Consider the following 13,370-nt stretch of genomic DNA (forward strand, 5'->3'; position numbering starts at 1 on the left):
AAGCTTCATTAGGCAAGACAGAGTATTCAAGAGGGAGCATACTTCTGTAGCCATGTAGTTAGGGCAGTCACCTGGGAGGGAGCATTGATTCCAGTTTCTACTCTTAGAACTGTTTCTGTACTTTGCATTAATCAGTCATAGGGTAAAATTCAGAAACAGTCCTGGAAGCATTGTGCATTATCACTTTTTTTCTAACCTCTAGTGAACCTATAGTCAGACAATGAGAGCCTAGCTTGAAGTGTTAGCTAAACTGTTTACTCAACAACAAATTTTGATTAATTTTTCTAAGAGGAACAGCAAGAGAAAGAAAAAATGGATGGTAGCTGATAGAGATTACACAGGCAATTAAATTAAAACCAACCTAAGTCTATAAACAGAACTTTCCTCAAGAAAATCCTCAACTGATATCTTTTAGACTCCTGACTGAAAACATACAATGTTTGATCGTGGGCAACTGTTTTAACTAGAATAAAAGCGTCATGCAGAATGTAACCTTTCCTTTTGTAATGTAACAGAAGAAAAATTCATCAGATGTGCTGTAGGCAACTGTTAGGAAGATCTTCTAATGGTTTGAAAGAAAAATCAAATGACTGTTATTTAAAAACAACAGATCAATTAACTAAACTGCCAATTTAGTTTATTCTTACTTTAACAGTCCAGAAGCAAATAAAGGAGATAAACTTGTCTTTAGATACAAAGGTATATACAAATTAAAATTTACTAGAAATAAAAATCTCAGAAAAGAGAAAAAATGTCAAAAATATTACCTCTGGCATTAAAATGAAAGTTAATGGGACTACATGAATGCAAAAGATAAAATTTGGTAAAAGGTTCTTTGAGTAAATATGATATATTTCATTAGACCAACTGAGTAGTTGGGGAAAAGTTATTTGCAAGCATTTGGGTGCAATCGCCCTTCTTCAGGCATAGGCAGTCTCTGCTGTTCTGAGACTCCAAGGAATGAAAGAAGCTAAAAGTGTGACAGGATGTCAGTGAGAATGTAAATAGGTGGAAATTAGGAAAACAAGAGGTAGAGCAGGGAAGGGAAGGGGTAAAAACAAGGGGGAAAAGCCAAAGGTAAGTAAGGGAGATTCTACAGTAGTAGTTTTCCAAGGTAGAAAAGAGGCTGTCTGTGAAAAAGTAAATAGCTGGAACTTAGAAATACAAAGGGTAGAAAAGGAGGGGGAGTGGCGGAAGGCGGGGGGGAAGAAAAGGGTACAAGGTCAGGTCTGGCAGGTACCTGGTAAATCAGACATCAGGCCAGTTGTAATGTGTCAGAAATTCAATGTCTATATTGAGTCCATGATTATTTGTACCTAGTAGATTTATGAAGTGAAATTTGTTGGCTCATCTATGAAAGGTGTTTTGTAAGTTCCCTTTGAGGATTAGAACTTATTATTAGGACTAGAATTTGGCCCGTAATGCAGGGAGCCACTATACTGGGTCCTCCATCAAAAGCTAAAATATCACCAAGTTCACTGGGTAGCTAAAACTGCTAGGTGTTCATCTCTCTCTAAAATATCAACAGAAGCATATCCAAAAAGGATACAGCAGTGCCAAATGGCAGTGTTTAACATCTTTCAGACTTCACTTCTAGAAACCTTGTTTTCTGAAGAACTGGACTGAGAGCTCTTAATGTGGTACTATCTATGTCTTCAGAGATAAATCAACCATGCAGTTGTCTGAAGCATTTATAGTTCAGAGATTAACACTCTTTTGAGCTGGTTTGACCTCTCTGTAATTGATGCATCAATCTGTCTATGAAAAAACTAGCCCAGTCTGAAGAAAGGTATAGCAAGACCTTTAAGCTAGATGATATAACATGTAAAAATAAATAGGAATATGGAAAAGATGATGTTATGTGAGGAGGAAATAAAGGGGAAAAAAGGAAACAGCTTTAGCAAGTGATGAGATACTCTGCAGAAGGGCAATACGATGTTCCAACAACAGTTCTGTAAGGTTCAGGCAATAATGCAAGCAAGAGAATTCTGAGCTATGACTTACAAAATCATTTTAATTGACTTTAATTTAGTAAGTGGAGACTGACTGCTAAAATATGAACAAACGCTGCAAAAATAGTCTCCCCTCCCTTCTCTAAAGTTTCTAGAAACCCTATCTCCACACAACATTTTTGAGGGTTTTTTTTCTCATGAAAAGAAAAGTGTTATGCTTTTATCAGTTGACACCGCAGGGACTGCAGCATCCAGAGGTCACTATCTATGCATTTTTCATTTCAGTATGGAGAATGATCATTATCTTTAGCACAAAGAAGCTATGCACATTCACTCCAAGTAAAAAAACATAATTAAAATTTTGGGCGTGAATGTGGTCACTTATTTTTAAAAGGGAATATCCGTCTTCCACATACTGATTTTTTAGTGCTACAGATCTACTACTTCATGCTTTCATTTCACACAGTGAGGATATTAGTGTGCTAATGTTTGTTTTTTTATTAGTATATACAATGTTGATATCTGTTTGAAATGAATGAGTTCTGCATACCTTCAGGCAGTTCAGTATCGTCATGGCTGACCACTTCAGATCTTCAAAAGAGACGTGACAGCTAGTGCAAATGAATATAATGCCACATCCTAGGTATTATCTTACACAAACAAAGCTCTCACCAATGTTCTCTCAAAATCATTTCCCTTTTAATCAATTAATAGTCCCACTCGACTTTCTCTTACCCCAGTCTTCCCTTCCCAAATCCCTACTAAAGTTTAAAAAAATGGAGAAAGTTACAGCTACTTTTAATGCTCTATATGTTTTTCTTTAGAACGCAACATAAATATCTGAAAGTTCACATGATACATATTTCATTGTTTCTTTAAGGAAACACTTTGTTATGTATGCTACTAATATCTCACCCTTAACTGAATAGCAAGAATTGAAATTTTGCTGCATGTATTACCACACAGATCACAGGCATCTGTGGTTATATGCACCCGCCTTATAGTTCAAGTTCCATTTTTATTTTAAATTATGAACGCTGTCCCAGATTTGACCTGCAGGTGACCGTTTACCTATGGTTTCTTCTATTCCTTACATGTGTAACTGAGGAGAGCCACTCAAATGCAAAGAAAAAATTTATGCAACCAAAACAAATTAATACTTAGCACAGGAAATGCATTGCATATTCCTTATAATATAAATCCTGGATCCTACTTAAAAGGGAAGATTATTTTTAAACATAAATCAGGCCTACCATTTATTCTTAGCTATAAAAAACATGTAGCAAATAAGCAAACCAGAACAGCTTTCACTTATATCTCTGGAGTGCTGCCTTTAATTTAATAATACATACACAAACACAAAAATAGTTAATAGATAATGTGCAGGCTTACAAATTATTGTTAATGGTTCAACAGTCCTTTAAATTAGAAATATATTGCATAACTGTATGACCTGTTGCTTTTAACAGGTAATTACAGATATTGTCCTTATGGACTAAGTAAATAAGTTATATAGTGAGTATAAGATTTTGTGAACTTGAGCTCACTTCATCAGATGCTGCAAGAGAACAGCATACAGCAGCGTATAAAGTGCAGTGAGCAATCTGAATACAAAAGATGGGAAGGGAGGAGGGAAAGGAAAGTGGGGAGTGGGGCAATGTTCCTTCAATGCACATTTGGGCCTGATCCAGGGGGCCTGATCCAGGAAATTCTTTTATGCAAGTGACCTCATTGAAGTTTACTCACTTGCATAGGCAAAGTTTTTGCAGGACGTAATTCCTATACTGGACTTAATTGAATGCACTTTAATACAGGTAAGTACTGATGTACCATCTCTCTATGTCTGCAGCTAATACTTCTGTTTATTATCCAAGTTTCAAACCTGAAGTTACCTAAAGAATGCATGCAACATTTTCTTGAACAAAAGCTCTCTCCCCCACACTAAGAGTTGTTTTTGCTGTTGTTTTTGGCATATGTTGCTTTTGTCAAAGCCTTTTCTTTATCTAAATACAATCGTCCAATAAAAACAGACAAGAACGTAGAGAGAGAAAAGAAAAAGTCAAAACCTTGACTGTTTTGTGCCTGACATTTACATTTCTCCAGTTTCACTGATGTTTTAAATTTGGCAAAAGATAAAATGTGCCTTTTTTGTTCACTCAGGAAATGTCATCATAACAAACTGCATTCTGCTCATGATTCTTTACCCAATTAATTATTAAATCATCTTGAAGAAGCTAAAACTAAGAAAACAGAGGTAGAACAATCTCATTTCTGAATATCCAACCCACTAATGCAGAAGTATGTGTTTACTCCCTTACCTGCTGGGTAACGTTCTATAACGGGCCAGTTGTCCACCTGTAATGTGGCATTACCACCACTTCTTGTAAAACGTACTACGTGGTATTTTCCATCATTAATGATTGCGTTGACCTCTTCAATAGAGATGTCATCAGTTCCAACATTAAATTTAACTCCAATTTTTCCTTGGTGCTGCATAAAAAAATTGGAAGAAGAGAAAGAAAAAATAAATACTAATTAAGAGCTGTTTTAGTGAACATTAGAGGCAGTATGCTGTACAGGGAAAGATTCCTAACAACAGCTTGTCTCCTCAGATTTAACTTCTGAAGGCATGCATGTGGTAGTGACAATCCTCCTGACAGTTCACTGAGTCTGGGACATCTCTTTCATGGATAATTGATATTCCAAATCAGTTACTTTCATCAAATTGAGTTTTCATCTTTTCCCAGAGGTAAAAACCAAGGAGGAAGAAAAAAAAAAGCTCAAGCAAAGTTCATCTTTGTCCCCTTCTCCTCCTCTCCATGAGCATTAAATAACCTTCTATATTTCATAGGCTTTAAAAATAGAAAAAGTCAGCAATTGTTCCTTTTTCATCAGCAAGAATGAAGATTTTATGACTTGGAAAACTAGACGCATTGCTACAATCCCTTACCCGCACACCTGACTATACTTATAGCAGTCCTGGCTAAATTCAATACAACTACTCAGTGGTGGTCACGCAGTGAATAAGGATTTTCAGGATTAGATCCATAAAGGGATTAAGTTTATTTGTAACTTGTGCAAAGAGTATCAATTCCACATAAACACAGAATCCGATCCTGTCATAAGAGGCCCCTCCATCCTTGACTATTGAAGGAATTAGCACACAAAATAGGAACTGCGCAGCTATGAAAAAGGCTAACACACAATCCCAGCGGGTATATGCAGGAGAGAGAAAGATGTAATGGTACATTGTGCAAGGCATTGATAAGACCCTATTTAGAAAACAGTGTGTTGTTCTGGTCACCAATGTTCAAAAAAAGGTTAACTTAAAATGGAAAGAGTTCAAAGAAGGGCCAATAAACTGCTTACGCAAACCAAGACATTTTATTATGAAAAAAGATTAAAGGAACCTGGCTTGTTTAGTTAGCAAAACACAGATTGAAAAGAGAGATGATCACTCTTTACAAGTACATATGTGGAGTGAATATTAAGGACTTTGAGGAACTTTTCAGCCTGAAAAACATCACCAGCACAGGTAGTGTTGATTACAAAACTGAGTATGGATACATTTAGACTGGAAATTAGAAAATTTAAAATTATCAAAGGAGCAAAGCTTTGGAATAGTCTGTCCAGATTGGTGGTAGAACCAAAAAACCTGAATCATTTTCATATTTAACTAGATAAGCTTATGGAAGAGATCATATGATAGGAGAAGGAGTTCTGGCTCAGCAATTAGTAGGTGTAAAATGAATTAGGAAGTGTAAAGTGTGGTGTGGTAGGTGCCCAGAAATCCCAGGCTTCAGGGCTTTTCCTGGTCATAAGTAGGGACAAAGGGAGATTGTTTTCCCATCCCATGAATGCACTAGCATGGGCAAGGGGCTTCTACCATCCTCAAAAGTCATAGAGAAGGCTATAAGCAGACTTCCTTGGGTGAATCTGATATCTTTTATTAGACCAACCCAGATAGTTGGAAAATAATTATTAAGCAAGCTTTCAGGTTCAAAAACCCTTCGTCAGGCTGAGGAAGTTTCAGCAGTTGGTGTGCGCTCTTCCTGGATGGAATGAAAAGTAAAGAAGCCAGCGGCTGGGCTGGCATGCGTACAAGACAGGTAGTCAGTGAAAATGTAGCTTGAGGAGTCAATGGGTGAGAGACAGGCAGGGGAGGGGGCGGGGCGGGGGGGGGAAGGCTAGGACTTTTTGACTGGGATAAGATGGTGCTCCTGTAAGTACATAAGAAACCTAGAGGTTCCTACAGACAGTCCTGCTCTTTCACTCATGGTCATATCTGGAAGTCAGGAAGGAACTTTTTACCTAGCTCAGACTATAAGCACGACACAGACTATGGCAATCTTTGCACTTCCCTGTAAAAGTATAGGGCATGGTACTTTTTCTAAGGTTTTCTGAACATTTATTAAACAACTATTTCCTTGTGATTTCAGTGTCCGAGCATTGGTCATGCCCTTGGCTTTCCTGCATATTGTAGTGTTTTCTTGAGTGTTCTGGATATAGTGCCTTGTTTCTAATGACTGTGCTGTGGATTTGTTGGGTAATTGTTTGCCTGCAAATACTGGGGCCTGTATGCAATGGCTGGGTCCCTTTCACTCCCATGTTTCCCCAGTCATAATTATACCATGGGCACTGGCACTTCAGCAGAATGTCATTGAAGTCAAGTGGGTTATGCAAGTGCATTCAAAAGCAAGATAAAGGGCATGCACTTTTTAGTCAGAGATGAGAGCATACCATATTTCAAAGGACTAAGCCCAGTATCTTGTATCTCCCCTCAGTCCAAAGATCCAGAAAAAAACAAACATTTTGGTGGAAACTTCAAAAAAATGTAGAATTATTTAACATTTCTTCGCCTCATTTTCTCGGGTTGAAGTTGATTCTCATCTTATACTGTCCTTATAAATACTGCAAGACAAAAAACTGGTGATGACTTCACTGGGCTGATACAACTGATTTATTCAGGAATGGCCTTCTTTGAGATGGGTAAATGGTTTAATACCATAATAGATGTTAGTTATTAAAAAGTAGCTATAACCGGGCATAAATAAAATATTTCAGTGTGTTCATCAAAAAAGTGACTAAAGCAGTTATTGCTGTTTTTTTTTCACACAGAAGTCAGAAGACATTCTTTATTTCTGAATAATTACTATTATTAAACTAAGATAAAAAAAGGAAATATTGCACAGGATGATATTAGAGGCTTATGTTGAATTAGTGATGATTTTATGCATTGCTTCATAGCTTTTGAAAATGGCATTTGATTCTTTACAGTTGTCTTTACTCCAAGAAATTCACTTCACCTCACATTCAATTTCCATAATTGCTCTGCCCCATAACCAGACTTTGACTGTCTAAAACACCTTCTGTTTTTGCTGTTTCTCTTATTATCCCAGAACCACAGCCACAGCAACAATGTCAGGCAGCTATTCTGCTCTTCACTCCCCCATCTTTTAGGATCCAGCCCATGTGACCCAGCTCACTCCCAAGTGATCAAGAGCCCTGGCTTCCCCCTACTTAGTTGTCTGCATTTTCCTCATCTCCCATCAGTGTCCGACTCTCATTCTGGGTGAATTCAGTTCTCTATACTGACCCATTTCCTCCTCACATACTGACTACCTCAGTTCCTTCAGATACTCAGCCAAATGCTTTTGAAGAAGACCCACAAGTCCTACATAAGCTTTCCCCACATTACGTTTTCATTCCCTCAAGTTTAGGATCATAGGAACGTAGGGCTGGAAGAGACCTCACAAGGTCATCTAGTCTAGGCTGCTGCTCAAAGCAGGATCACCCCTGGCTAAACTATCCCAGCCAAGTGTCTGTCTAATTTGCTCTTGAAAATTTACAGGGATGTAACCACTAAAGGTAACCTGTTCCAATGCCTGACAACCCTCATAGCCAGAAATGTCTTCCTAATCCCCACAACCTTTGCTGCAGTTTGAGGTCATTGCTCCTCATCCTATCTTCTAGAGCCACAGAGAAAAGTCTCTCTCCTTCCTCTCTATAATCTCCCTACCCACTGTCAGCCTGAAAAAAAGGTATTTAAACTCAAAAGCTTGCAACGAAGAATTTTTCCAACTATTTGACTTGGTTTAATAAAAGATATCAGATTTACCAAAAGAACCTTGTCTGCCAATGTCCTTAGACCAACATGGCTACAACTTACACCCCTGTATTAGACTTAACTGATTTAGGTCAAACCAGTTTAGGGAACTTCTGGCCCAAATCCCTTCCTGGTTCAAGTTAACTCACAGTCCCCCAGCATCCCAGGATGCTTTGCAGCCCCGGTTTATGCTGCATACTCCAGTGGACCAGGGACTGCCTTGCCCTTCTGCTTCTTAGTCTGCATCCTGCCTGTGTCTGTCAGCCCATAAGGATGGTGGGGGGGAGGGGGAGACCCCCCAGCCCCACCTAGCCAGAGTCTACACAGCACATGGTTGGGAGGAAAAGCCCCTGTGGTGCAGGTTTTTCAGAACGTGGCAGCCCTCTCCCCTCCCCAGCTGCTGATTGCTTCAGCAGCTGTGACAGAAGGGAGGGAGGAGGAGTCCTCCTGGCCATATGCCTGCCCAATGCAGCCCAGAATGGGGGCACCATGGAGCCCCTGCCTTGGGGGTCTTCCCCCCCAAACCAACCCAGGACCCCCTAGCCCCAGGGCAGCCCCAGGGAGCCGAGTGAAATTCTTCCCCTTCCAAACCTTGCCTTAGCTCCTGCGAGTCTCAGGCAGCTTCAGAGCACAGAGGTAAATTCTCCTGCACCTCCGCAGCCGGTTTTGCCTTAGCTGATGCGAGTCTGAGGCAAAACTAATGCAGGGGAGCAAAGAAATTTCCTTCTGCTCCCTGGGCTACCCATGAGACTCTACCAGCTACGGCAAGGGGGTGGGATTGTTAAGGGGAAGAATTCCCTTCAATCCCCTGGGCTGCCTGCGGCTGGGGGACCCTGAGCTGGGGTGCAGGGAAGCTCCCCAAGGTGGGAGCTCCCTGGTGCCCCATGCTGGGCTGCACGGGCAGGCACCTGGCCAAGACTATTTCTTCCTCTCTCCTGTGGCAGCCACTGAAGCAATCAGCAGCTGGGAAGGGGGTTGGGGGAGGGCTGCCAGGGTCTGAAAAGTCCACACCACAAGGACTTTCCCTCCTCCCATGCGTTGTGTAAAATGCTACATCCATCTTAAATTTGATTACAATCATATGGGTTTTATGACTGGGTTTTATATGGGATTATAACTCAATGTATGCTGAAATTATATGATAATTAAGCCAAAAAAGTCATTCAACTCCTAAAATAGGAACATGATGGGAGGCATTCTAAGTCAGGTACTAAAGGGGAAATATTTCACACAGTAGGAGGGATAAAACTAAAACAAACATTCCCCAATGAATATGTGAGAGGGTGGTTTGGGAGGATCCTAAAAACGTCTGTGCTGTCCTTCCCATATTTAACATTGACTTTTGCCCATTATGCTGGACAGACACTGTCTTTTGTATTACTGGAGCACTCAGGACCCGCATTGTGCTGGGTGCCACATAAAAACAGAACAAAAGTTGGTCCAAGCAGCTTATAACCTGAGAAACCGAACAGCTGGCCTGTGGCCCATTATAAAGTCATTGCTGGGTTTTTTCAAACCACGAGGTGGGCGGCAAAGGAAGATGATTGATAAAATTACAGTGTACTAAAATACCATTTCCACTTCTTAACCTTTACAAGCCTCAATAGGATAATAGCTACAGTAGTAAAAAAATACAGGGCTTAACCTGCTGCTCACTCATTACACATAGACACACACACACACACACTCTTCTACAGCACTTAAGACACACAAATGAGGTCCAAAATGGTGTACATACTTTATATTGGGCTTCTGAATGCCACATTCTCCCCTTCATGAAAGGTTGTAATAATGGGATCAATTTATTTTCCTGTCAAGTCTTTACTTAATTCTCAGGGGGAATGACGGAAGGGAAAAACAGCCTGTGACCACTGAGAAGACAGCAAAGGTCCCCAGAATTCTTGTTGACAGAAGCAACTGAAGCAATGAAAGCCATAACCTAAATGCTGTTTTCTGTCTTTCAAAGACAGTCAACACTGCTCACAGGCCTCACTTCATTTGGAACCGCAAGTAGTAACTGCATATGCTGCAAGACCAGCTGCATGATAGAAGAGAACACCTGGGAGAGGAAATCCAGGATGCACTGGGTTATCTTAGGGTATTCGTAACAACAGTATCTGAGTCCCAGCAGAGATCTCTCGTCTCCATAATTAAGGATGAAACTAGTTGCTACGTTATAAATCTAAATTTTCACAAATCCTTGTATCTGCGTACACATGCACATGCTCTCTCTCTCTCTCTCTCACACACACCCATGCACACACATTTAACTTAAGCAGACAGACCAAGTCAATCCGTATTAAAAAACCTTACATCAACATTTCAGCGTATGGAAGGACCCATACAAGGACTTTTAAAGATACATAGCCCATTGGTAGGGACCTACCAAATTCACAGTGGGAGTGGGGTGCCTCGTGGCTCCTTTAATATTACAGGTTTCCCTGTGTGCACCCCCCACACACTGATTGTCAGAGGGGCCTTGCTGCTCGCTCCCAATTGGTTGGGAGGCAAAAACTGTAGTTTTAAATATGGTGCCTTTTTTCCCCTTCTCGAGGGAGCCTGGCAGCAAAAACAGAACCATATTTAAAACCGCAATTTTCACCTCCCTGCTGATCAGGAGTGAGCAGTGAGTGGTTGGGGCGGGGTCGCAGAAGAACCTGCAAAATAAAAGGAGCCACCATGCACCCCGCCCCCACCTTGAATTTGGTAGGTCCCTACCAATGAGCTATGTATCTTTAAAAGTTCTTGTGTGGTTTGCTCCAGTTGGAGGGGGTTTGTATAGACAAATGCATAGAAATGTGAGCCACTCAGGTGGAATGGTGATAATGGTCAAATAACTAAGTAGACAGATAGGTGACAGATGTAGTATTGGGCTGAGACTATATACATGGAGTGTGAACAATGCAAATTGAGGCAAGAGCTGAGAGAACAGAATTTGTTTCTTCTTGTATTCCAGTCCAGCAGCACCTGTCTTCCAACTTCAGATGCAGTCAAAACTATGGCAGTGTAAAAATATAGCCCCCAAATAATGATATTTCCTGTAGCATCAGCAAGGTTTTAGTATTCTCTGTAGTAATAATTCTGGTATCAAACATAAGTGTGTACAAATTTGGCACAACCGTACTTTTAGAACAGACCCCAGATAACCTAAGCTCATAATGCTTACAACCTTTAACCACTCCAAAGAAAAGCAATAATACTGTAACTCCCACAGGTGAATAGACAGAGTAGATAATCTAAGCCTACTAGCTTGTATCTTATAGATTCAGTTCCCTGAGGTACATCACAATAGTGAATATAACAACAAATTATTAGAACCAACTAATGTGTTTGTTTGGACTCAAGTTTTATTGTTGAATTAAAAAGTAATATCTTTTTTATTATATTTTAACTGGAGAGTAATCTTCTAAATTCTGTAAATGTACATGATAAAATTAATCATTGGGATACTAAAGCCATTGAGGGAATACACATGTAAAAAAGATTCAGAAATCAGGAGATAACTATTAAAGTTGAGTAGATACAGGCAGACTCCAACATTAATGGATTAACTATGTATATATTTTAATCTAATGTCTCATCCATATTTACTGTTACTGTATGCAGTTTCTAATGGAATCACTTCCTGAAAAAGAAATGAAAAATATAAAGCTTCTGGGAAAAGATCTTTTAAATGAGATTCATTTTCTACATTTTCAAAGTACAGTCAGCTTTCTGCAGTTAAATCCTAATATTCATATTTTTTCAGTTATTGTGTCTTCCTGTGGCTTTATGTATTTTATCTAAAATTATAAATGAAATTTGAGGGCTCAGGTACAGAAGTTGGTCCTATAAAAGGTGGTTAAAATGGATTTTAACTAACAAGGGCTAATCTTTCTACTATAAAGCATGCAGCAATCACAAATCTATTATCTGAAGTGCATGCGTGTACATGTACGCACATGCTATTTTTCATTTTGAATGCTGAACCCCAATGTGTTTATCACTTCACAGCTAAAGAAGGGAAGTCCCCTCTAGCGTGGATTACAATGCATGATATATTGGTGCCAGCTGCACTATACAGAAGTTTAGGTAGGTCTTGAACACTTTACTGAACAACTACCAGCCACAAGTATTACCATGAAGGTGAGAAGGGTTCCTTCGCTGAAGTGCAGGGAATATGCTCTGATAAGAAGAACATGCCCTGTTCCAAACTGTGACTAGAGGGGTGTAGCAAATTAAAAGTATCACCCACACAGCATGTCTTTTTCTTTCCTTCCCCTCAAGCCAGAGGTATCTAGCTGCTGGGGAGATAAAATGATCCTTTCCCATCTCACTTCCAGGGACTTGGAGAGAAAGGTAGTCTCTGATGCTCGTTTTTGACAACTCTCACTATTTTCTCACAAGTGTCATATTTGGTTTTTTTTCTTAACTTTCCCAACTCTTGCAGCACTAGGTTATGTGAGACTCTCATCTCTCATTTGAAAATAATAAGTTTCTAGCCCTCAGTTTTGGAGGAAAGCTTGAAAACTGAAGCCCTATAGGCTCTGACATAAGAAAGCAAAGAAAAATAAATGAAAAACTTACTTCTAAATCCCACAGCTCTTTTTGTACACCTCCATCTTAGCCAATAGCAAAGCACAATCCTGGGTAATCATTCAAACTGACTTCAAGGGAAAATTATGATCTGAATCACAAACACTAGTTGTACTTCCCACAGCACCTGAGGTTTTGAGTGCAAACCCGGGTAGACATCTCTCTGCTATAACAGCCGACAAGCAAGAATGCTTAAGGAATGGATCTTTAAACATAAATACACAGCCATGCATCGAAAGCTTTTTTTCCTTCCCTAATTTCAATGTCTTGAGTCAACAGCTGCAGAGGGTTTTTTTGTTTTTTTTAAAGAGTATATATTGCCCATAATTTTCATCCTCAGTTTAATTCAGAAGCTGTATGAAAGCATTAAACTAAACCTTTAAATGACCTAAGATTTCATGCCATTAAATAATACATTTTTGAATAAATCAATAAGCAATAATAAAAAATTACTGTCTACCAGATGCCCCTGGTTGATATAAGAAATAGGAGTAGACAGCAATACTGTAACTATAATAATATTATGCATGCAAATATATACAGATGCTTCCAGAGATACTGAAGTCCCAAATGTTGTTCCATAAAAATTAAGGAGCTTCAAGCTTTAAACCAATGACCCTTAAAAAAAGTTAAGTGAAATACTGGCCCCAATATCACACTAATTTATAACTGATATCTATATAATAAGTTTGCGTTAACCAGGCCTTCTTTTGAAAAGCAGGAGGTGATACATCTAT

General features: G+C 39.4%; 1 protein-coding gene and 1 long non-coding RNA gene across 24 annotated transcripts in view; one reads left to right on the forward strand and one right to left on the reverse strand.

Moving 5' to 3' along the window:
* Positions 1–13,370, reverse strand: part of NRXN1 (neurexin 1) — a 1,201,358-nt gene that overhangs the window by 188,783 nt on the left and 999,205 nt on the right. For all 21 annotated transcript variants that reach the window (XM_019497420.2, XM_019497419.2, XM_019497417.2 and 18 more), the window contains one exon: positions 4,271–4,442. In XM_019497420.2, coding sequence (XP_019352965.1) covers positions 4,271–4,442 — 172 coding nt within the window. The remainder of the gene's footprint in view (positions 1–4,270; positions 4,443–13,370) is intronic.
* LOC132245902 (uncharacterized) overlaps positions 3,509–13,370 on the forward strand; it is a 37,894-nt gene continuing 28,032 nt past the window's right edge. For all 3 annotated transcript variants that reach the window (XR_009457602.1, XR_009457601.1, XR_009457600.1), the window contains exon 1: positions 3,509–3,766. This is a non-coding gene — a long non-coding RNA (uncharacterized LOC132245902). The remainder of the gene's footprint in view (positions 3,767–13,370) is intronic.

Source organism: Alligator mississippiensis, chromosome 1 (genome assembly GCF_030867095.1).
Source record: "Alligator mississippiensis isolate rAllMis1 chromosome 1, rAllMis1, whole genome shotgun sequence".
NCBI classification, from domain to species: Eukaryota; Metazoa; Chordata; order Crocodylia; family Alligatoridae; genus Alligator; species Alligator mississippiensis.